Genomic DNA, 22328 nt, shown 5'->3' on the forward strand with positions numbered 1-22328 from the left:
CCATGGAGGTGCAGCGTGTGCACGGAGGTTGGAAGGAGGCCGGGCTTTGCAGTGAGGAGATGGGTGTTGGCCTCCACAGCCTCCAGACCAGGAGCCACCAGGAGGGGAAGAGCCTGGGAAGACGTGGCCATCAACGGGCCTCAATGGCTGCTGACTGGCCACAGAGGTGACTGCGAAATATGGAACAAAGGGGAGGTCAAGGACAATCTTATCTTGAGGCTTAGATGATTGAGGTGGGAGGAGGAATAGGAGCTTCATTTACAGAGAAAGAAGAAACAGGAGGAGAAGCGGGTGTTCCTGCAGGTAGCGGGGGTGGTCCCTCCTCTTTGAGTGGCATTTCAAATGCAGCTGTGTAACCCAGCTGCCCAGTGGTGGCTGGACATAGAGACCCGGACAGGAGCAGAGACAAAGGCCCACGTGGGATGGCTGCAGCTTGGCACAGGAGTGTGGAGTGGAGGGTAAACCAGTGTCTGCAGTACTTTGTGATGTCATTCAAAATCACTTTTTATTCTCCCCATTGGGCTAAGAATTATAACGATTTTATCCTTAAGTCCTTGTATTTTGGAATAGTATCTTTGCTATAATTTGGACATGAAGTGTCAACGCAAGAAGATTCAGAGGTGAACTGGTTGAGTTAGGAGAGCCTTAACCAAGTCAGTGGATCAACCCACTGATATGGATTAACTGGGTGCTAACCTGGGGCCGCTAGGGTGTCACTGGAGAAGGTGGGTCAAGAGATGTGTCTTGGAGACTTATATTTTGTGCCTGGTGAGCAGAGCTCTCTCTGCTTCCTGATGGTCCCCTCCTGAGCTGCTAGTCTCCAGAACACTCTCCCACCATGGTGTCCTGCCTCATCTCAGGCCCAGAGCAATGGAGCCGGCTGTCCACAGACTGAGACCTCTGAATCTGTGAGCCCCAAATAACTGTTTCCTCCTCTATTTTGTTCTTGTCAGGTCTTTGGGTCACAGAGATGAACACCTTGCTGGAGCACCCTAACAATTCAAAAAGTGGGAATATGTGAATCAGTAATGAACGAATTTGCCCATTCCATATAGCTCAAGATCGCAAAAGGCGCACAGGTTCAGGGAGAATCACAATAAAGGAACATCAGAGGGAGGGACACCAATCTCTAACACTCAGACCCTTCAGGGCACCAGAAAGGATCCCAGGAGCTCAGGGCCACCTCTCTGTGGCTTCCCTATGTGAGGACGCTCTCGTGTTCCCAGTTCCCATTGACAACCAGTTGTGACTCTCTCCCTGCAGGTACCGGTCCTGCTTTCCTCTAACAGCTGCAGACGTCTACTAAGAAAGCAAATTGCTCATGTTTACTAACCCTGGTGAAGTAAAACTTCCTTTTCTGTGCCCTAAAGACACGTCCTCTGAGCCCGCATGGTGTCATGTCTGAAGTGCTGGCCACTTCCCTTTGCTCGGCTCCAGGAGCTCTGTGGCTTCCTGGGCTGCGTGCAGATGGCCTGAGAGCCTGGGAGGCTGCCTCCAGCCCCCGCACGCGTGTCAGCTCTGCTTTCAGGGCTTCCATGACCCACGGGGATGTGGGCAGCGATTGCAACAGCCTGCCTCTGGTCTTGAGGTCCAGCAGGTAGGAAAGAGCCTGCACTGCCCTCGGCTGCCCCCAGGGGGCCCCAGTGAGAACACGTGTCTGAGAGAACCTTGCAGGGCGGCCGGAGCCTCAGGGTCCCACAGGAAGGCCCTAATGTGCTCTTCAGCAGAGCTGTTCACTCCAGCAAGCACTAACCCCGTGAAACCTATCTGGGCCTCCTGCTGGCCTAGCTCCCAGGGCACCTCCATTCCCTTGGGAGGATACGATTTGTGACAAACCCGTCTCCACTTCCTGCCCACACTGGTCAGTCTCCATCCAATAGCTTTCTTTTTTTCTTCATACCTTGTATCACTGTCTGAAATTATGCCCAGTATAAATTTGCATAGGTATTTGTTGTCTGTTCCAACTGCTGAGATGTCCATTCCTCACCTTGTTCAGGAATGTGTCTCAGTGTGCTCCACAGTTTTTGTTAAGTAAATGGTTTTTACTTTCTTTCTTTCTTTTTTTTTTTTTTTTGGCCTGGGGGATTGAACCCAGGGGCGCCTAACCACTGAGCCACACCCCCAGCCCTTTATTGTATTTTAGACAGGGTCTCGCTAAGTTGCTTAGGGCCTTGCTGAGTTGCCAAGGCTGGCTTTGGACCCCTGATCCTCCCGCCTCAGCCTCTCAGCCACTGGGTGACAGGGGGGCACCACTGCCTGGCCTGCTCTCTTTCCTGAGTATCCCTGGCTCTTCCTCTGGTGAAATCCAACATCTCCGCGCTATGCTTCCCCTGCAGCTTTTTCAAAAAGAAAAAAAGCTCGCGCCCCCCACCACCCAGATTCCTCAGGTCCAGGGGCTTGGGGTGGGCACAGAGTCATCCCCACTGTCACTGCCCTACTGTGACTTCTCCCACTTTGTAAAACTTAAAAGCAACCCACGAAAACAAAGTTCCAGCCCTTCAAAACTCCTACCATCCTGTCCCTCTCAGTGGCTCCCAGCGGCTGACCCCTGGTCCCTCTCCTTTACTTTTTAAGTCTTTGCACTTGGAACCAGTTCCTCACCAAGAGACCTTGATGTCCATTTGGATGACCAGCTCCGTGGTCAGTGCTGTGCCTCTCTCCCTGTGACTCCCATCCCTCTCTTACTCACCCGCCCCCAGGGCCAAGCCCTGTGGCTTCTCATCATTGTTACTGGAAGCCTGGCCAGGGAGACTTCCTGGTCCCCAGATGGCCAGATTTAGCCACCTACCCACATAAGAAACAGGCAAATGATAGAAAAAGGAGAAAGATTTTTTTTTTTAATTTTTGGTACCAGGGACTGAACTCAGGGGCACTTGACCACTGAACCACATCCCTAGCCCTATTTTGTATTTTATTTAGAGGCAGGGTCTCACTGAGTTACTTGGCACCTCGCTGTTGCCGAGGCTAGCTTTAAACTCGCAATCCTCCCCTCTCAGCCTCCAGAGCTGCTGGGATTACGACGTGCTCCGTGGCCCTGGGCAGGAGGAGGAATGTGAAGCAGCATGATCCGACTGGGGAGAAGCACCAGGTGACTTCCCCATCAGTTACAATCTAGAGAACCAGCGGCCGGTGGATGGACATACATGGACGTAGCCAGGCTGCACTAATCAGAAAACCGCCACAGTCTGGAGTTGGGCGCCAGGCAGGCCAGAGGTGGTTTTTATTCACAGTGTGAAGAAGTTAGGAGCTTTCTGTTTCAGTTCACCTCTAAATAGTCCAACATAAGCATCCTGTTCTCAGGCCTGGGGACGCGGTCCCGCGGCCTGCACTCTCCATCTGTCTGCTCATGTATCAACCACACAGTGACCTCCAGACCTTGGCCTACTCAGCTCTGCTCTGCCACATCCCCTCGGTGGTCTCCACCTCTATCCAGTCACTCACGAGACCCTTCCTGTAGGGCGTATCCCCCGTCTGTCTTCTCTGCCTGCCCGCTGCGCCGCTGGGCAGAGCTCTGGATCTGTCCAAGGTCTGTCCACTTGGACTCTTTGCCAAAACCACCGAGCCCCTAGGGAGAACAAGGAAGACTGTGCACACTGATGACATTGAAAACCAGTTAGCTTCTATGGTTGCTTAGCAACCGCTCCCTGATCCGATGATTAGTCAGCTACTCCATCTCCCCAGAAAATATTCCAAATCATCCCCAGTTTCTTCCATCCCGGGCCATACCTCCTGTTTCCTCACTGAGAGCAAAATAACAAGAGCTAGCAGACCTTCTCCATCCCCATCAGCTTAGCAATTCAGGGGAGGAGCCCCTCTTCCTGGGGGACTCATGGGGAGGGATGTGGTTCTGCAACTCTAACTTGTTCACAGAATCCTCTGGAAGGTGTTGAGACCAGCCACGGGACCAGCTCCTTCCCCTGAGCATCACCAAGAGTGTCAGGAACCCACCTACATCTCCTACATTCTCGGGTAGAATAAATAGACCCTTGCAAGCATTCGAACAGAAGGGTCTGATGAGATGACAGGGTCACAGAAATCGTCGCTGCCTCCGTAGAAATCACCCTGAAAAGGAGCCTGTTGTAAGTTGTTGTCTTCACGGGCTCCGTGCTACCATCCGTGGTGGTTTTAAAACATGTCCACAAATCCTTCCAGACTTTTCTCATCCATAGGTGGAGCCTGGTCTCCCTCCCTCTGGGTGTCCGCTGGCATGAGTGACTTGGATGAAGCAGAAGGACTTTCAAAGCAAGGTCATCAAGAGTGACACAGCTTCTGCCCGTCTTTCCCGAGGCCCCTTCTTGGAACCCAGTCGCCATACTGCGTGCAAGACCAAGGCATGGAAAGTCCGCGTAAAGGACCTTTGACTGTCAGTCCTGCTGCAGATCCAGCAGAGCCAGCCAGACCCACACTCAGAGAGCCCTTAGCCCACGCCTGGTCCCACCTGGGGCTTTCTCAGCCTGTGCTCCCTGGAGCAAAGACATCATGTTCCCAGTGATGCCTGAGCAACCGCAGAGTCACAAATAGAAAAAGCAGGGTCTTTCTTTATTTTTGAAGGCCACTAAGTTTGGGGGGTGGTTTATTCTACAAAAGATAAAGGAAACCAATGCTTTGGAAATAATACTGTAAAACCACTTCGGTATCTTCCAGTGCTATATTAAAGAGATTTCCCTTAAGTCTAAATGTCATTGGTACTTTTCTCCCAGATGTGTCATGGGACAATCAAAGCACATGGTTTTGCTACACTGAGCACTGCAAAAGTAACTGGAGAACGTCTACCTATGCCACTTACTCAGGTGAGAGCCACACAGGGTGCTCCGAGCCCACACAGGGCCACTCACCCTTGCTGCGGGTGCCCCGTCCTGCCATCAGCTTGTCCTTCTCCACGGGCCCCTTCCTGCCAGCTCTTACACTTGGCTCAACCATGGCATCTTGATGCTTTCCTGAGCTCCATGTCATCCTCTCTCCTCCCCTTCACAACCAAATTGATTACAAGAGTCCTCTCCGCCCACCGCCCCATGTTCTCACCTCCTGAAGACCCTGTGCTTCTGCTCAGCTCCTGTCTTTGAAAGCGCTCCAGCGTCCCCCAACTGAGGCCCGGTGGATGCGTCAATGTTTGTGCCCCTTGTTCTGAGACCCTCTCTGATCTGGACCCTGCAACCCTACCTCCTGGCTTCCTTCTGCCCGTCCTCCTCCCTGGCCTCCCCTGAAGGTCTCCACCTGCCGCCTGCCTCTCCATCTCCCTCTCTCCTGGACCATCTTCTCTTAAACTCCCCTTTCTCCAGTTCATTCATCCCATGAGCCCAGACACCTTCTTCATGCTGAAAACTTCAGAATTTCCATCTCCATCCCATGTTTCTCTCCCGCACGTGTAACTGGCACTGAACGCCCTACCTGCTGTTTATGTGCCGCTAAGAATCCAACCGGCTCAGAAGCTCAGCTTACCCGTCTTTCTCCCCAAACTCCTCCGTCATCTCCTGCCAGGGAACAGACACAGGACGAGCCTCTACCTACTGCCAGCAGGGGTGGGGTGGGCTGTGCCACACTCCTGTCCCCTCACCTGGACCTGTTCAGGGCAAAGGCAGCCATCGCTCTGGCCAAGTGACTGCCAGGCCTAGGAGGTGCCATCTATAAAGCTGTACCCCAGGATGACACAGCAAGGAGAGGGGCCCAATCCCAGATCAGGGCAGGAGGCAGCAAAACCTTGAACTCACCCCAAACTACCCTCCCGCCCCCCACGAGCCAGCCCTGGGCACAGCCCTACCCGCCCCCAGTGGGGCCTGGACCCTGGTTTTGACGTCCCTTCCTTTGGGAAGAGACATGAATTCTCAGAACCAGTCTCCCCTGGATTTCAGTTTGGGGTCACAGGCTTTGCCAGTCTTGTGGGGACTTGGGGGAAGTGGTGACAGATGAGCAGCCTCTCAGACTGAGAACGTTTTTCCATGATCTTTTCTGACTAATAAGGCTGAGCAGAAAGTGACAGACTGGGCCCCCACGGTTCCACCGAGGGGAGCTGGCTGTTGATGTCTGACTTCCTGTTTTAGTGACTCCCTTTCTGTCATGGAAACCCACACACAGAGGGTCATGTACCCTGCTTGGCATTTACTCCTGCAAGGCTGACTCATGGCTCCGAGCAGGTGGCTGCGTTTTAACACCACGTGACAAGCACATCTCGAAGCTGGGAAGAGATTCTGTCGGCTCAGCACTGATGGCGGAGACGGATCAGGCGGAAGGAGAGTGCTGCAAACTCCGGGAATCCTCAGACTCTTCCCAAACCAGGTGCTTGGGAACAGCGCTGTGGTCTGCATCAGCTGTGGTGGGGGTGGCAGGAGTCTACTCACCCTCATCCTGGCTGGTGCTGACACACATGGTCAAGGCCACCTGGGAGCCTCCGGTGCTGAGAGCGCACACTATGGGGCGGAGCACATGGCAGACACGACCGCGGGCGGGTGAGTGAGTGGCAGCCGCTGGACATGTGCTGGGCAGACAGCGCGTGTCCTGCAGAAGGCCAGGCTGCCCTTATCTGTGAAAACGTCCTCTGGCCTCCCTCTCTGGGTGCCTCCGTGGCTCTGATCTTCTGGAACCCTTAATTCCACAGTCTCGGGTTGCTCACCACTGAATCCTGGGACAGTGAGAAGGGGCAGGGTGGCGGCTTGAACTTGAAAGCGAAGCCCAACCCGGCACAGAGCTCCCAGCACAGAACCCACATCAGTACAGCAGCACCCAGTTAGTGGATCCCCCTCGGTTTGCAGGGAGACACAGTTCCAGGACCCCCAGGGGCACCCAAACCCAAGGAGGCTCAGATCCCCACATGAAACGGCTGGGAAGTTCCGTGTAACACCCGTGTCCTCACACATTCCTGAGATCGTGATGGGTCACTGACGGTACCTAATGCCAGGTGAGTGCTGGGGAACTGTGGTCACTCTGTACTGTTTATGAAATAGCGACAAAAATCAAAGTCTGTATGTGTTCAACACAGACACGCTTTCTCCCGAAGATTTCAATCCATGGTTGATTGACCGTGTGTGTGTGTGTGTGTGTGTGTGTGTGTGTGTGTGTGTGTGTGTGTGAGCCACAGGTATGGAGGGTGACTGAGCACATGGAAGGGGTTAGGAGAGAAGGGACGGAGGCCCTGGGAGAACAGCACGAGCCCTTCTCATAATGGGGAACCCAGCAGTTAGCCCTTCGGAGGCAGAGGGGCTTCTCCACCTAGGATCCTTTGCTTTCATTCCAATGCTCCTCCTCTGGGTTCTTGGAGTCTCCTCCAGCTGTACTGATGTGCCTGAGCCCCTGCCCCCAGTGTTCCCATTCTGGGGTTCCAATGGGGCATTGCCTCCCTCTGCACAGTCCCCCAAGGGCTGACCCTCTCCCCAGGTTCCCAGTTAGCATGAAAACCACTGAGCAAGATAAGGGACCCAAGAGGGCCCTGAAGCCTGGCCTTCCCATCCAAGCAGGAGCACCACGTACTGGGACCCACTCCTGAGCCCCCGTGCCCAGACGGCATTGAGCCACGGGGTGCTCAGTACCTTCTGCAGAATGAGTGAGTGGGCATTGCCAGCCTGGCCCACGTCGCAGCTCCTCACCAAGGTGGCACAGCATGACCGTCAGGATGGGGCTCTCAGGGGTCAGGCAGCCTGCTCTCAGCCCCCTCCTCCCATCGGCTGGCAGTGACCTTGGGCAGTTCTCTGCAGCTCTTCCCTTCGACAGGTGGAATCTACTTCTCTGACAATTTCTCCCTTCCTCAGGGCAGCCTGCGATCTGCTTTGACTAACGGGATACGGGGCAGTGGTTTTGTGAGCTCAGGACCCTGAACCTCATTTTCAGTGTCCACTTCAATGTGGCACCAAGATTGTCACATAAGGAAGTCACTCTGGTCTGCCAGAGGGTGAAATACCTGGAGGACAGCCAAGGTCCCCTACCAACAGCATAACTGCCAGTCCTGTGGGAGGATCTACCTTGGACCCTCCAGCCCAGCTGACCTCCCACTGAATGTGAGTGAGCCCTAGCAGCCCAGCAGAGGACCCACCCAGCAGGTCCACAGAATAGTGAGGAATGACAAGTCGTTGCTGCTCTGTCACTGAGTTTGGGTTGGTTTGTTACACACCAATAGCTAACTGAGACACCAGGTAGGTCCTTTCTCCATGACTCCCACCTGCAGCCACAGTCCTTCCTGATGACTCAGGACACGTGACCCCAGCACAGCTCCATGCTGGGAATTCTACTTGGGCTTCCTGGGACTGGCATCCATGACGACCCATCAAACAAGAGTTCTCCACCCCTGCTGTGCATTTGTCCCTTTATTACTTAGCAGTGTCACTGAGTGCCCGGCACAGGGCACAAACACACTTGTGCCTGCCAGTCAGATACAAATGCACAAAGCAGACCAGAGCCTCTGCCTGTGGGTCTTGTGTTCTAGCTGACGCAGAAGGAAAAAAGTACAATAAATAAAAAATGAATCATAGTGTATGTCAGATGTGATGGTACCATGGTGACATAGGAGTGCTGGGATTCAAGAGGGTGCATACTGTGATTTTAAATAGAGTAGCCAGGGCAAGCCTCCTTGAGGAAATAAGCCATGCAGGACATTGGGGAACAAGCCTCCAAACAGAGAGCGGGTTCAAATGCCCTGGGGTGGCATGGTGCTGGAGTGTCTGTCTTTGGAGAGCTAGGAGAGACCAGTGTGGCCGAAGCAGAGAGAACAAACAGGCAGGGACACACAGGAGAGGTCAGAGAGAATCCTCTCTTCCTATAAACCTATGAGCATTCACTAAAAAAGTGTTCCCAGGAACCAGTTTGGAAAATACTTAGCTAAGGGATGCTGAATCCGTGGTCCTCTATGTAGACGAGATCATGTGATCAGTGCTAGGACCATGATTTGGCTGAGGACCCTCAGAAAAACATCCCATAGAAGACACTCTGCCTTAAGGCGGAGCCTGGGTAAGGGTGTCCCAGGAGCTGGAGGTTGCGAGAGGATTGTTCCCTGCAGCCTCTTTCAGGGGTAAGAGGGCCAGGAATGCGTGCCCTGCTCCTTCACGTTATGCAAGAAACCCCAATGTGAGTATGTGCTCAGTGTCTAACTTCCCACGGGGCCTGGCACTCCCAGGGGGCAGGGTCGAGTCCCCCTTGTTAAGGGGGTGCTGGGAGACTTGATATGGGCTCCAGAGGCAGGCAGAGTTGATTGGGAGCCCTCCTCTTTATTCCAAGAGGCTCTGGAACAACTTTGCACAAGAGAGAAATGTGTTCTGGGTCTTCATAGGACCCAGGTCTGACCCCCTCTCTGTCTCAGAAGGATGAATCCATTGTGAGACAGACTTTTGGGGCACAGGGACTGCCGGGTAGGAAATGTGGGTCTTCAGGGGCTCAGAGAGCTCGCAGGCCTGCAAGGCAAACGCAGAGCCTGATCTCTGCCGCCCCCTGCAGCCCAAAGGCTGCACTGCAGGCTGTGGGTCTCAATTGGAGGTTGTCATTTGGGGTGGGGTGGAGCGTGCTTTGGTAGAATGGTAGCATGCCCTCGTCGCCATGTACATGTGAAATAAAATTGTAAATTCACATAGAGATATAACCTGAATGTAAATACTTCTATCCAAGATGTTAACTTCGGTTTATACTGAATGCACTCATCTGTCAAGTTCATTTACGGACTGATAGTATATCTCAGAGAATTTTCTAGGAAAAGTGATGTCCATTACAGTTTCCTTTGCTTTTCTTCAGTTTTATTTTTCCTCTCTAAAACCTAGGTCGACTTCTTGGAACTTACATGTGTTGTGTGTGTGCTGCAGGGGTTTTGTGTGTGTGTGGCTTTTAGAGCAGTTGTTCATAAATCCTGAGATGAAAAATTGGGTCAAAGGGAAGTGAGACTAGATTCTGAGTCTTGGTTGGAATGATTTAGGACACACAGGTTCTAGTGGACCCTGAACGCACTGCTCTCCTGTGTAAGGTTGATCCAGAGCCTTCTGGATAAAACCAACTGCTCCTGCCTCTGGAGCCTACAGTGAACATGCACCATGTGCACACCTGGTCACTCATCTGCACACAGCACACACACGCAGACACAGACACGTGTCCATGTTACATAAACGCACCCCATACACACATGGGCACGTGCAGACACCTCCCCATCCCTGAGCTTCCCAGTGCTTCCTGATTGAAAGGTTGCCACACTGTGCGCCAATTACCTGTTGACCCTGTCGCCTGAACTACCAGTTCACTCTGAGATGTAAGTACTGGATAAGGGCGGACGTGGGCCTCTCCCACAGAGTTACTTAATTCTAGCTCTCGTGGCCTGGCCGCCGAGGGAAGGCTTTGGGGCGGTCTCCAGGGAGGACAAGGAATTCAGGAGACAAGTCTTGGGACATGGGATGGGAATATCCTTGGCACCTGTGAAGTGCACCTGACAGGAGCGGCCTCCATTTCCTACTTTTCAATCTCTGGAGCCCGAATAACTTGTCATCATTTCTATCAGAGTGTGAAGAGGTCACAAGAGGAGGGCCAGCAAAAATGAGTGACCCGGGCTGGGATGCAGCTCAGTGGTAGACCTCTTGCCTAGCATTCATGAGGCCCTGGGTTCCATCCCCTGCACCACCACCAGAGAGAGAGAGAGAGAGAGAGAGAGAGAGAGAGACACCAGGTGTTATAGTAAGTATCTGGGAGGTTTTGAGTGGAGACAGCCCCAGAACTTGGGTTCCTGCTCCAGAAAACTGAAATGCAGCTCAGAGTGAATGGTCACAGCATTTGAAAATGAAGTGCGCTAACCCAACCAGAGCCACGCCACCCTCTAAGTAGAGACTTTGCCAGTTAGAAACACCCAACTGAGGACTTCCCACTTCAGTCAGCCGTGTTCCTCCTCTCCTGCTTCGGGCACACCTTACAAAATCAGCCCCCACACGCCCACTGGAGGAGCCCTGAGCAGCAGCTTGTGTTCTTCTAATACAAAAATCAGAGTCCGCTCAAATAAACTCTTGCTGGGTGTGGTAGTTCATGTCTGTAATCCCAGAGACTCGGAAGGCTAAGACAGGAGGATTGCAAGTTTGAGGCCAGCCTCAGCAATTTAGTGAGGCCCTAAGCAACTGAGCGAGACCCTGTCTCAAAACAAAAAATCAAACAGGCTGAGGAGGTGGCTCAGTGGTTAAGCACCCCTGGGTTCAATCCCAGTACCAAAAAGAAAAAAAAAAATCTAAGTATGCCTCAGTTTATCTTTTAATCCATGAGTAAAGGAGATGAGCTGGCCATGGGAATATGAATCAGGGGTCAAGCTGACCACAGAACCAGACAGAAGGCAGGTCAGGCGGGGATGGAGAGCCGAGGCCCTGTTGGCATCTGGGTGAGTCCAGCACTGGCCATGGGGGCCCAAGCTTAGAATCCCAGTCCTGCTTGAGGTTCCTGGATGACTCCTCCAGGTTCCCAGATGCACCCCGTGGCCAGACAGGCACAACCTGGCACTCCAACCGAGGCCCCACTCACCGAGCCCCAGATGCAGAGGCTGTCCCCCGTCCCACCTTCCTGAGTGGCTCTTTCTGCCTAGAATGCCCGTCACCTCACTCTCTGTCTGGACCACTTTTTCCCTGAGGCCCAGGTTGAAGGCACAGCCCTCCCTGGTGACTCTAGCTCTGTGCTTGCTTCTGGAGTCCTCCTTACACTGCCCATGGACATCCTCCCAGAATCTACAGAGGTCCCCTCACCCGTTAGAGACTGTGCGCTTACTCAGCACCTTCTGCGGACCAGCTGCAGACACAGGCGACGTGAAGGCCATCGTGTCCCTCCTCTGCTGAAAGCCTTCCCAGAGCGCCCCTTTGCACCCAGTGTATGGACGCCCTTCCTTGGGCCTCAAGGCCTCTCTGGCCCACGCCTGCTGGTCCCCAGTGTCCCTTCCTGCCCCTCCCCACCCCCAGCCTTGTCTCAGGGCCACAGTGGATGCTATTTCTCTGCCTGGGTCACTCTGAGTCCCAGCTCCTTCCTGTCCTTCGGCCTCACCAGAGTCCAGGCCCCGTGCTGCCCTCCCTGAGGGACTCGGCACTGAATCCCGGGAGCTGCCTCATCTGTTTGCTTTTTCTCTTTCTTGTCCATTTTATTTGCTGGTCCGTGTTTCAGCCTCTCGAGGACAAGCTCCAGGGGGATAGGCTTTGTTGGTCATTCGGTCCTCAGCTCCTAGAGTGGAACACAGACTTGTGGAACAGCACTGGACTCAGGTGGGCCAGGTCTGAGCTTGGCCTTCAACATGGAAGCCCACCGGACCTTCAGCTAGCCATGTCACTCTCTCAATGTCCTCGTGGTCAAGTGCAGCGAGAATACTTGCTTAGCTGGGTCGCTCGGAGGAAGAAGCCACACTGCTCCTACAAGTTCTGACTACGGTGAGACTCCTGAGCGTCCAGGAAGGTGGTGCTGAGGGGTTGTGCACAGAAGGAACAGCACCAGCAACCCACCCTATTGGACACAGAAGGACAAACCCCCTGCCCCAGCCTGAGCCCAGCCACAGCCCTCCATGAAATGGAGGAGGATCCTGCTCTGAGGACCTGTGCTAGCTGTGGGCCAGGCTCCAGCCCAGCATTCCCCACTATGCCAGGTCACGCCACTCAGGGCCCCCCTGGGAGCTTACACTCAATGCGTCCGGGAGCTGTGGTGGCCTTCCAAGAAGAACCCCCACATGCCCCACAGCCCCTGCACTGAACACTGTGCACAGGACAGACTGAGGCCCCGTGGTCATCTCCTGTGGCCACACTCACCAGTTACCACAAACTCCGCGGCTTAAAGCAACACAAGTTTATTCTTTTTCATGTTCTGGAGGTCAGAAGTCTGAAAGGGTGTCAGGGACTTCTGGGGACTCTGAGGAGGATCTCTTCCCTGGCCTTTTCCAGCCACCAGAAACACTTGCTTGGGTGGCATGTGGCTCCCTTCTCCATCCCCAAACCCAGCAGCATGGCATCCTCCAATCCCCCTCTGCCCCTGACCCTCCTGCCTCCATCTCACGTGTCCCTTGTGGTGACCACAGGCCCACCAGGGAGCTCAGGGTGCTTAACCGAGTCACACTTGCTAAGTGACTTGGCAGTGAAGGGTACACACTCAGATTCTGCCCACCACAAGTGGGATGAGCTTGGCTTGGGGGCACAGGCTGGACTGCGCCTCCTGCCTCCCTACCGACTCTGTTCAAAGTAGAACTCAGTGCGGGCCGAGGGCTCGCTCTCCTTGGCAAGCCGCACCGGCTGCTGGGGCTCCTCCGGGCCGCAGAGGAACCAGCCAGGGCAGGCGGCTGCCTCCAACCTGAAGGCGGAGCCCAGGCTGCTCTGGAAGAAGGTGAAGCGCGTGGCCCGTTCACCTCCCTTGTACAGGTCCTCGATGTTCACGTCCTGCGGGGGCAAGGTGGCCGCTGCAGGACCAGGGTGCTGATGGGGGTGTGGCCTACAGGCCTCTGGGGCTCTACCAAAAGGGACGTGCCTTGTGCAGATTCCCACAGGCAAGGCTCTTAGTTCTGGGCACAAGGGGGAGGGTGGAAGTCTGAGGAAGGGGACGGGTGGCCCCGAGGAAGGGGGACAGCGGCCCTGACCAAGAATCCACAAGTGGGTGCAGAGCACCTCGGGGCCATGCAGGGTCCGCACCGCCCCCGTAGAGGGGCGGGGTCTCACCTCCAGCTGCAGGGAAGGTCCCTCTTCTGTCTGCACACATGCCAGGCAGCGGCTCCCTCCCTGGAGCCCCAGGAGGATGGGGACCTTGGCCCGGTCCAGGTCCCTGTTAGGAAGTACGCAGATCTTCTCTGGGAAGAGGACAGAGACCGGAGATGAGGGCAGCCCAGGCTGAGGGTCTCAGGGAGCAGACGCCCTGTAGGCCTGGCCACACCTGGGCTGCAGGGCCAGCAGGACTCTGCAGGGTCCTTTTGGGCCAAAGCTGCCCCCTGCCTCTTTCTGTCAGGGGACAGCTGCTGCCCGTCTGGTGGGGACAGAAACACAGAGAAGTGGGGTGGACGGAGCGTGGCGCAGGGCCCGGATGGAGGCCGCGGAAGCTCACCAGCGCTGCAGTCAGCGGTGTCGGGGTCGCCCACCAGCAGCTGGCCATCTCTTGTGTACAGCGCCTTCTGATCCGCATCCTTGATTCTGGAACAGGACGGCAGCGCTGAGGGTCTGTTGCATTCAGGCACCACTGAGACCCCAAGCCCTTCCTCTAACCCGCCGCACTGAGCGGGGGGCATGCTTGCTTCTCCACGGGAGCAGGTCAAGACGGCTCTGTCTTAATGAAGCAGAGAAGACCTCCTCCCCTGGGCTCCTGGTTTCCAGAGGCTTGGAAGAGTGAGGGGAGCCAGCCTTCTCGTGGAGCGGTAGAGAAAGTTCTCTCACCAGGCTCAGGTGTCTCAGAGATACAGTGAGCCTTATCCCAAACTTTCCCAGCTTGCTCCAATTTTTATCAATGTTTATTCTATTTAATAAAAGGACTAATCAAGTGGATAATGAAGCATGATTTGCTTCTTCAGATATTTTAAAGACTTTCTGTAGGAGAAAATCTGCAAATTGGAAAACAAAAATTGAAATATGCTGTACTAGGTAGGTGTCCATCCAGCCCCTGGGAGCCAGGGCCTGGTGTGCTCCAGGTGGACCAAATACAGGTCAGCAGAAAGCCCAGGCAGAGCCAGATTGCAGTCATCTGGGGGTGGCTGTGGTCCTAATGACCAGCCTGGAAGGGCAGGAACGTGCCGGGCAGGCTGGGGAGAAACCCAGGTGAGCAGGTGGAACGGCAGAGTCTCGCAAGCAGCTTGGTTGCCCGGCTGGTTTCCAAGATGCCCATCAGCTGCTCCCAGAGCCTGGGGAGCTCTCGACAGGTTTGAGGGCAGAGTCTCTGGACCCATGCCACCGCCTCCAAGCCCTCTCTCCCTCAGTGATAGCCGGGTATAATACCTTCAGCTACTGGCTGTGTGTTTAAAGCAGTTTCACTTGTATATGAAAACAGATCTGGACCATCTTGGGCTTGCCCGTGGACGTTCTCCCCCACACCTGGACAGCCGGCAGCACCCCACTTGGAGACCAGAGAACAGTAACCGAGGATGCAAATGAGGCTAAATGCAGGTCAGGGTTGGGGGCCTGGGCTCAGGGCCAAGGCCACAGACAACACCAGGAAGACAGTGTCACTGGGATTCAGGGTTGCCTCAGCTTTCAGAGAGGCCGCTGTGGCCACACAGGTGACATGAACTCCACCCCAGGCTCTGCCTTTTGGTAGCCGCCTGGCATGGGGGCACCAGGCGCCTGGTTCCCAGAGTTGGTAATGTTTTCTTTACGGGTTTCTCAGGGTGGGGGTGAGGATAGAACGGCTGGTATCTCAGAGAATCTGGGAAAGAGAGCTGTTGTCTCTGCAGAGTGTGATGATGGAGAGTGATTATGGGTTTCTGTGGAGTCCCTGACCAGCCTTCCTCCCTCTCCCTATGTGGGCCCAGCCCCGCGGGCAAGTAGGGCCACAGCAGGACGACTTACATGTAGTATTTCGCCATGGGGAGGGAGCACATCTTGTAATCAGGGGTGTCTGGTCCTCACTGAGGGAGAGAGAGAGGGTTTGTTAGGGAGGGGCAGCAGGCAGGCGCATGCATCCAGGGTGCAGAGACACCCAGGGGCACAGAGTCACCTGCAACAGGCTGCAAAAGCCACCTAGCTCTAACCAGCCTGCTAGAATCCAGCAACGCCCCAGCCCAGCCCATCCAGCTCCAAGGAGCTCTGTGTCTTCCTCACTGGGGATCCGGAGGAGCCAGTAGGGCTGTGAACCTGGAGGGGGTGTGTGCCTGTGCGTGTACACATGTGTGCGTGTACACATGTGTGCATGCGCACACGCATGCGCTCACTTGTGCCCATCTCTGGTGCTCTCTCTGGGAAACTGGAAGACAGGTCCCCCAAATAACTTAGCAGGACGCTTCCTGGCTGAGAGGGGCTGTGTGATTGAGCCCCACAGCTGGAGATGAACCTGAAGCAGATCCTGTCCCACTTCCCAGCCTGGAGGTCACCACATTCCTGTCCCCTGACCTAGCAAGGGCTTCCATGTCCCAGAGCCCGAGCGCAAAGGGAAGAGCAGCATGGCTAGGAGGCCTCTCCAGCCAAGGGCCAGGCAGGGTCTTCCTGCAGGGCTAGGCACGCCCCTCCCAGGGACTCATGTTGCTCTGCGGGGCCTTAAAGGAGCCCACCCCCCTGTCCTGGTGTGCTCCCTGTGGAAAACGGGTCAGCCCTCGGAGTCAGAGGCTCCTGCAAAGAGACTGTCCCTGTGTAAGCCCGGGTGCAAAGCTTCACAGGACCCTGCTCCTTCCTCAGGGGGGTCATCCTACCCCAGAGTGCCACCAGGAAATGACCACCTGCAGAAAGGCCAGCCCAGACTCCGGCATGGAAAGCAGCCAACCGTGAGAATGGCCAGGGCTGCAGTTGGCCAGGGGCGTCTGTGGAGTCCCTGAGCAACCTTCCTCCCTCCCCCCATGTGGGCCCAGCCAAGGGAGAAGGGAGGAGAGAAGAAACACACACGGGAGAACACAGGAAATGAGACAGGAAAGAAGCCAGAGGGCCACCAGAAGGAGCAGGGCTAGAGGGGCAGGGTGATACCCCGGGCACTGGGGCGGCGGGCGAGGGGATCGGCTGTGGCTGAGAGCTCCAGCCCCATGGCCTGGGAGCTGAAGAAGTAGGGCCGAAACCAAGGTGTCCTTGGGTCCTGGATCTGCCACTGTCCCCTTGGGCAGGTCACTTTGGATCCCTGGGCCTTGAGGCAAGAGTTTGGGGGTTGGTGGGAGTGAAGGAGAGCAGGGTAAGGGGGCAGATGCCGGCTGGACACGGGCGTTAGGGTCATCCCACAGCTCTGAGGTGGCATGAGTTGTCCTTGGTCTAAATAAAATGACAGATGGCCCAAATGTCCAGTTATAACGATGCACACTGCATCGCTTTTTATAATATGGTGAAGATGGGAAAAGCCTAAGTGTTCTCAACGAACCTAAAAGGCAATTGGTTAAAAAAAATTACAGCAATTGCAGTAAAGAAGACGTATGTGTACACTGAAGATGACATCATCGGCGAAGGTTTAGAAGGTGAAATTTTCAAATACACCTGGGAAACGCGCAGGCTATGAGTAATACGTACATGACAGCCCGTCCACACACATACAGAGATGCACACGTGTTAATAAAGACAGCTAGTGTTTTTATGACACTTGTCTATGACCGATAGGATTATGAGTGACTTTTTAACAGCTTTCCACATTTTTCCTATAATAACCCCAAAGTTTCTTTGTAATATAAAGTTATTTTTTTAATTCAAAAAAAAAGTGCTCAGTCAAAAATCATTGGCTCCCAAACATGCTTGACCACCTGGATCACCTGGGGGACTTTTTTTTCGGGGGGGGGGTGTACTGAGGACTGAACTCAGGGGCACTTAACCACTGAGTCACAACTCCAGTCCTTTTTTATATTTTGTTTTGAGACAGGATCTTACTGAGTTTTTAGGGCCTCACTAAGTTCCTGAGGCTGGCTTTGAACCTGCCATCCTCCTACCTCAGCCTCCTGAGCAGCTGGGATTACAGGTGAGCGCCACTGCACCCAGCACCTGGGGACTCTGATGGAGATTATTTCAGGGGCTGAGGGTACTGAGTGAGGCCTGAGGCGGTTCAGTGATGGCCAGCCTTGTGTGTGCCAGCTCCGTCCTTCCCACTGTTCAGTGCACATGCCAGTCACCTGCAGCTCTGGATAAACTGCAGACTGGTTCCCTGGGTCTGGGACAGGGACCAAGACTTTGCCTTTCAAACATGCAACTGGGCAGTGTTCACGCTGCTGGTCCCTGGACCACACTTCTAGTTACAAAGTACCAACCAACACCCAGTCCAGGTGGTCCAAGAGCAGTGTGGCCTAGAGTCCAGCCCACGATGTGCTCCCACCTAGCCACACTGCCGAGGCACGTATGGTGGTGGCCTCAGACGTGGACAGCCGGTTAGGTGCACTGAGATCCAGAAGGGGCGGGCCTAAGCAAAGGGCCTTGTGTGCGGCTGAAGACTGCCCCTCCTGGTCAGTCGGCTCACAGAGCAGGCGGAAGCTCAGTGGTGGTCCAGCCCCACTGGACCCTCTGGTTCTGTAACCTACCCTAACGGGTGTCCCATGGACTCCATATTGGGCCTCTCTGCCTGGGTCCTGGCTACACTGAGAGGTGAGTAGGGCTGAGAAGGTGGCCGCTGGGAGACCCCTGGGCTGTCCCTGTGCCGAGGCCCTTCCCGGTGCACCTCGAGCTCCCTCCCCAAGCCTTCCTTTCCCTTTAGGCCCCAGATGACCTTGCACTGGACCTTGGCCTCTATCCCTCTTTCCTCCTTTACTACTCCCTGGACATGGCCTCTAGCTGTCTCAGACCTCCTCACTTCTCTTCTGGGTCGAATCCCAGTGACCAGTGGTGCTGAGCTCTGTCCATGTCCCCCTGCACATCACAGCTGCCCTGGCTCTCCTCTTCCCCCTGCACATCACAGCTGCCCTGGCCTCTCCTCGTCCCCCTGCACATCACAGCTGCCCTGGCCTCTCCTCGTCCCCTGCACATCATCTACGTGGAGTCTGTTCTCTCCGAGATGGTGTTAGCTCCCCTGGAGCAACGTCCACGGGCTCTGCTTTGACCTCTTGGCTCCCAGGAAGGCTTGACATTGGGTGATGCCCTCCCCACCTGTCCTCTCTGTCTCAGGTCCATTGTAGATTCTCCCTCCTTCTGGAGCTGTCCCAAAGGTCACCACACCATGTCCTGAGCACTTATGTGCCATGTCCTGTGGAGCTGCAGTCCATGGCTTCCCACTGCAGTGACCTCTTGATCTAATGTCTCCACACCTGGACCTCCAGCCGTCTGCCATTACACTTTGGGCATCCCACCATTGCACTCCACCACAGGTACCTAAGCTTGGGGTGGTCAGCTCCTGCTCCTCCCACCCACTTCCTCTCAGTTCCATTCCTCACACCTCCAGAATATGCGTTGGGCTCATCAAATTCATTATCAAATTCAAAACCTGAGGAGAACCAAACCTGGCTCCCACCTCTCTGTGTGTCTGCCTGGTCCTCAAATCCCAGCAGATGTCTCCTTGGACAGCTTCCGGCTCTCGATGGCCACGCAACTCCACTGCATCCCTGCTCTTCTGCCTTCGACCCAGCCCAGCCCTTGTGAGGCCCCTGGGCTTGTTCTCAGCTCTTCCCTCACCACATCCCACCCGGCTCTGGAATCTGAAGTGGCTCCTCGTTGCGCCACCACTTGGCCCCAGCTGACTGTTATCGGTGGCACGAGTCACCTCTACAGGCAGCAGACTCCCTCCTCACCTTCGCAGAGGGCATCCTTAACTTGCTTCTCGATTTCTCCCACCGCTGTCCATCCAGAGCTCTAGTATTAAGATTGCTGGACATTGGTGTCCACATAGAAGAGTATCCAGTTCTGTCCCATTAACTATTCACACAGACAAAGAACCCAGACACGCAGGGTCATGTCATCTAAGGAAAGCCAACTGTGACAGCCCGCCCACAGGTTAACAGCCCGTCTTCAGGGTCAGTGTCTGTAAATGCCAGGGTTAGATGACGGGGCTCGGGTTCTTTCTAGGTCAGATTCTCTTTGGTTCCATGAGTCAGAGTTTAATGACCCTTCCTTGACTGCTGTAACCCTGCTCTGAAGGCCTATGAAGTGTCACTGTGGTTTAATGTTGTACATTAAGACATTTGTTCCTCTTGTAAAAGCCGGCAAGCTCTCGAGGTCACGAAGCCTGGCACCCAGCTCTCCCGATGCTCTCCCCAGCCGCCCGGCGGACAGACCCGGGTGCTCATGAGCAGGACATGGGAATGCACACCCCAGGCTGTGAATGGCAAGGCTGGGTTCCAGACCTAACTCGGCCACCAATTTGCCTGGCTGCCTTTTGTGCCTAAACCTCCAATTTACCTCTCCTTGGAATGAGAGGTTGGGCAAGGTCACCAGTTTTCACAGTGAGAGTTTACACAGAAACTACTGAACGTACTGCTTTTGCTGAACAGGGTGTGACGAAGACGCGGGGACCCTGCTGGTGTGCCTCTTGACTACCAGAGCAGGCACTAGACATCCCCAAGGTCTCCAGAGTTCACCAAACACTAGACTTGACCTCACTGGCCTAGATGCTCCCTTCTGGCATTGTCTTGGAAAGTCCAAGGTTCTCAATATTTAAAAATCTAGACTTGATTTAGCCTAAACCACTCCCCAGATCCCACCATGAGCTGCTAGATCTATCGATCATCCCCCCAATTCTATGAAGGGGATTCTTTGTTAACCAGATGGCTTGACAGGTGGCACTAAGAAGGGGACATTTTGGGGACATAGAAGAAAAAGAAGAAGGCAAGACGGCCAGCCCACCACTGACCTGCAGATCCGGGCGCCTGGAACCCTGGTGTCGGAGCCTCCAACTGCTCTCTCCAGGGCCTCGGCCCCGCCTTTATATGTGGGTGAGGGTGGGTCGCGCCTGCGGCAGTCGCTGCCATTGATTCCAGGACAGGGAGGAAGAAGAGCCCAGAGATTTCACAATGCCTTTGACACAGTATGGATAATAAGGAGGTGGGGAGATTAATGAGTATTTATCGAAGGGGGCGAGAGTCACCCATAAAGCCCCGACAGAGGCCAGGCACCGAGCCCCACTCTGTGGCTACTGTCATTGGCCGTGTTATTATTGGTTTGGCAGCCGGGGACACAGTGTGGGGTCAGACATCAACGGTGACCCACGGGGCTCCATCAAGGCTTGGGACGTGGTTACCGCAAGGCAGGGTGGTCCGAAGGGGCCAAGGACTCAAAGCATCCTGAAAGGGAGATCAGGGGCTGAGGGCATCAGAATGTGTGGCCCTATGTGGAAAGGTGGGGGGGCCTCTGCTTTTCAATAGGTTCAATTAGTTGGCATCACCTTGATGAAACAGATCATCTAAGGAAACCCAACTGTGGAAGCTGTTGACCTTATTATATTCACCCTGGGACTGGCCAGGTGCTATGTGCCCCACACGAGCAGGAAGGATGACAGTGCGAGAGGGCAGCACTGAATACCCAGTTCCCTACTGACATTACCTAACCCAGGCTGTCCACCCATCCACTCATCCATCCACCCATCTAATCATCTATTCATCCCATCATTCACCCACCCACCCATCCACACATTTCTCTACCCATCCAGCCATCCAGCCATCCAGCCATAGATCCACTTTCCCATCCACCCATCCATCTATGACAAGGGGCAAAGAGGTTGGTGTCATGCCCACTGGAGACTAGCAGCCTTTCTCTAATTCATTCTCTCTCTCTCTCTCTCTCTCTCTCTCTCTCTCTCTCTCTCTCTCTCTCTCTCTCATATCATTTGTAAATTTCCATAGAGGGCTTGATGGGGAGATGGGAGGGGTCCATCCAAGACACAGATGGTTGCAGGACGAGAAGGGAGAGAAGATGGGCAGGAGGGAGGCCAGAACATTGCTTCTACAGCCAGCGCTCACTCTCCACCCCTCCCACTCTCCCTCCTCTCTGTGGGAAGGAGTAAAGCGTGGGTGTCACAGCAGGCAGTAAGTGCATGTTTACTGAGCTTCTATCTGTTCTATGACAAAGACATGAACAGTGCTCAGTTCCTGCTGTTAAGTAGCTTCACAATTCAGCTGGGAGCAAAGTCATCAACACTTGAAAGATAATTTAAATGACCAGAATCTCTAAGCTGTGGACCAAGGGCATGTTGGAGACCACAGTTGCAGAGAAATTCCTTGGTTAAAAAAAAAAAATCTTGAGAAATTAAAATGACCTTGGACATGATGTCCTGGTGTCCCTCCAGATGGAGAGGTCTGTGTGATGGAGCTCTGGAGATGCAGGTTGATGTTTTCCTCTGCATCTCTAAGGCCAGGGACTGCACAACCTCTGGAAGAAGCACTAACAATGTTTGTGGAGTTTGTGGTTAAAAATCTGGGCTAATTCAGGAAAAACCGTCTCTACATCATTTCCACCCGTCTATCCTATTTGTGCTTTCTGGAATGACACAAACAAGGATATTCTTCCACTCGGCAGAACTTTGGGTATCGGCGGGGCTCCCTGTGTGCTGCTTCTTCAGCGTGAAGACCCTCAGCAGCTTCACCTCTTCCCTTGTGACCTGCCCTTGGGACCTCCTCTGCTCTTCCATTTCTGGAGCTGGCATGACCCCCACATGGTGTGGAGATTGTGTCTCTGTGACACAGGTCCAGGCCTACAGTTTAATCAGCAATTGCAGAAATCTGAAACCATCAGGTCTTTTTCATTTGAACACCCACGGTGCCTGCACCCACGGCCACACATACCCCAAGGCAGTGTTTAATGTCCTCCTTTTCCTACTGACTTATAAATGCCTGCTCGTCTAGGCAGAAGCCCCTGTGAATC

General features: G+C 54.4%; 1 protein-coding gene and 1 long non-coding RNA gene across 3 annotated transcripts; one reads left to right on the forward strand and one right to left on the reverse strand.

Annotated features, from left to right (window-relative positions):
* Positions 1–12735: 12735 nt before the first annotated feature.
* Positions 12736–19478, reverse strand: Il1f10 (interleukin 1 family member 10). 2 transcript variants are annotated; one of them, XM_078028277.1, is made up of 5 exons: positions 19265–19478; positions 15441–15499; positions 13990–14075; positions 13611–13738; positions 12736–13334 (listed from the first exon to the last, which is right to left on the reverse strand). In XM_078028277.1, the coding sequence occupies exons 2-5, from the start codon at positions 15470–15472 to the stop codon at positions 13122–13124; spliced, it is 459 nt and encodes a 152-aa protein (XP_077884403.1). In that variant the 5' UTR covers positions 15473–15499; positions 19265–19478; the 3' UTR covers positions 12736–13121. The 2 variants fall into 2 exon arrangements, with proteins under 2 accessions (XP_077884403.1, XP_077884404.1); XM_078028278.1 differs by lacking the exon at positions 19265–19478 and adding an exon at positions 18988–19174.
* On the forward strand, positions 17994–19408 carry LOC144369165 (uncharacterized). The gene is made up of 2 exons (XR_013428655.1): positions 17994–18128; positions 18645–19408. It is a non-coding gene; the product is annotated as an uncharacterized LOC144369165 (long non-coding RNA).
* Positions 19479–22328: the final 2850 nt, after the last annotated feature.

This window comes from Ictidomys tridecemlineatus, chromosome 12, assembly GCF_052094955.1.
Source record: "Ictidomys tridecemlineatus isolate mIctTri1 chromosome 12, mIctTri1.hap1, whole genome shotgun sequence".
Taxonomy (NCBI): domain Eukaryota; kingdom Metazoa; phylum Chordata; class Mammalia; order Rodentia; family Sciuridae; genus Ictidomys; species Ictidomys tridecemlineatus.

Coding starts and splice junctions, on each gene's coding strand:
- Il1f10 (XM_078028277.1), bottom strand. CDS start 15,472: ATGTGCTCCCTCCCCATGGCGAAATACTACAT. Junction 13,739..13,989: donor CACCGCTGACTGCAGCGCTG/GTGAGCTTCCGC, acceptor TCCTCTTCCCAG/AGAAGATCTGCGTACTTCCT. Junction 13,335..13,610: donor GACCTTCCCTGCAGCTGGAG/GTGAGACCCCGC, acceptor TTGCCCCCGCAG/GACGTGAACATCGAGGACCT.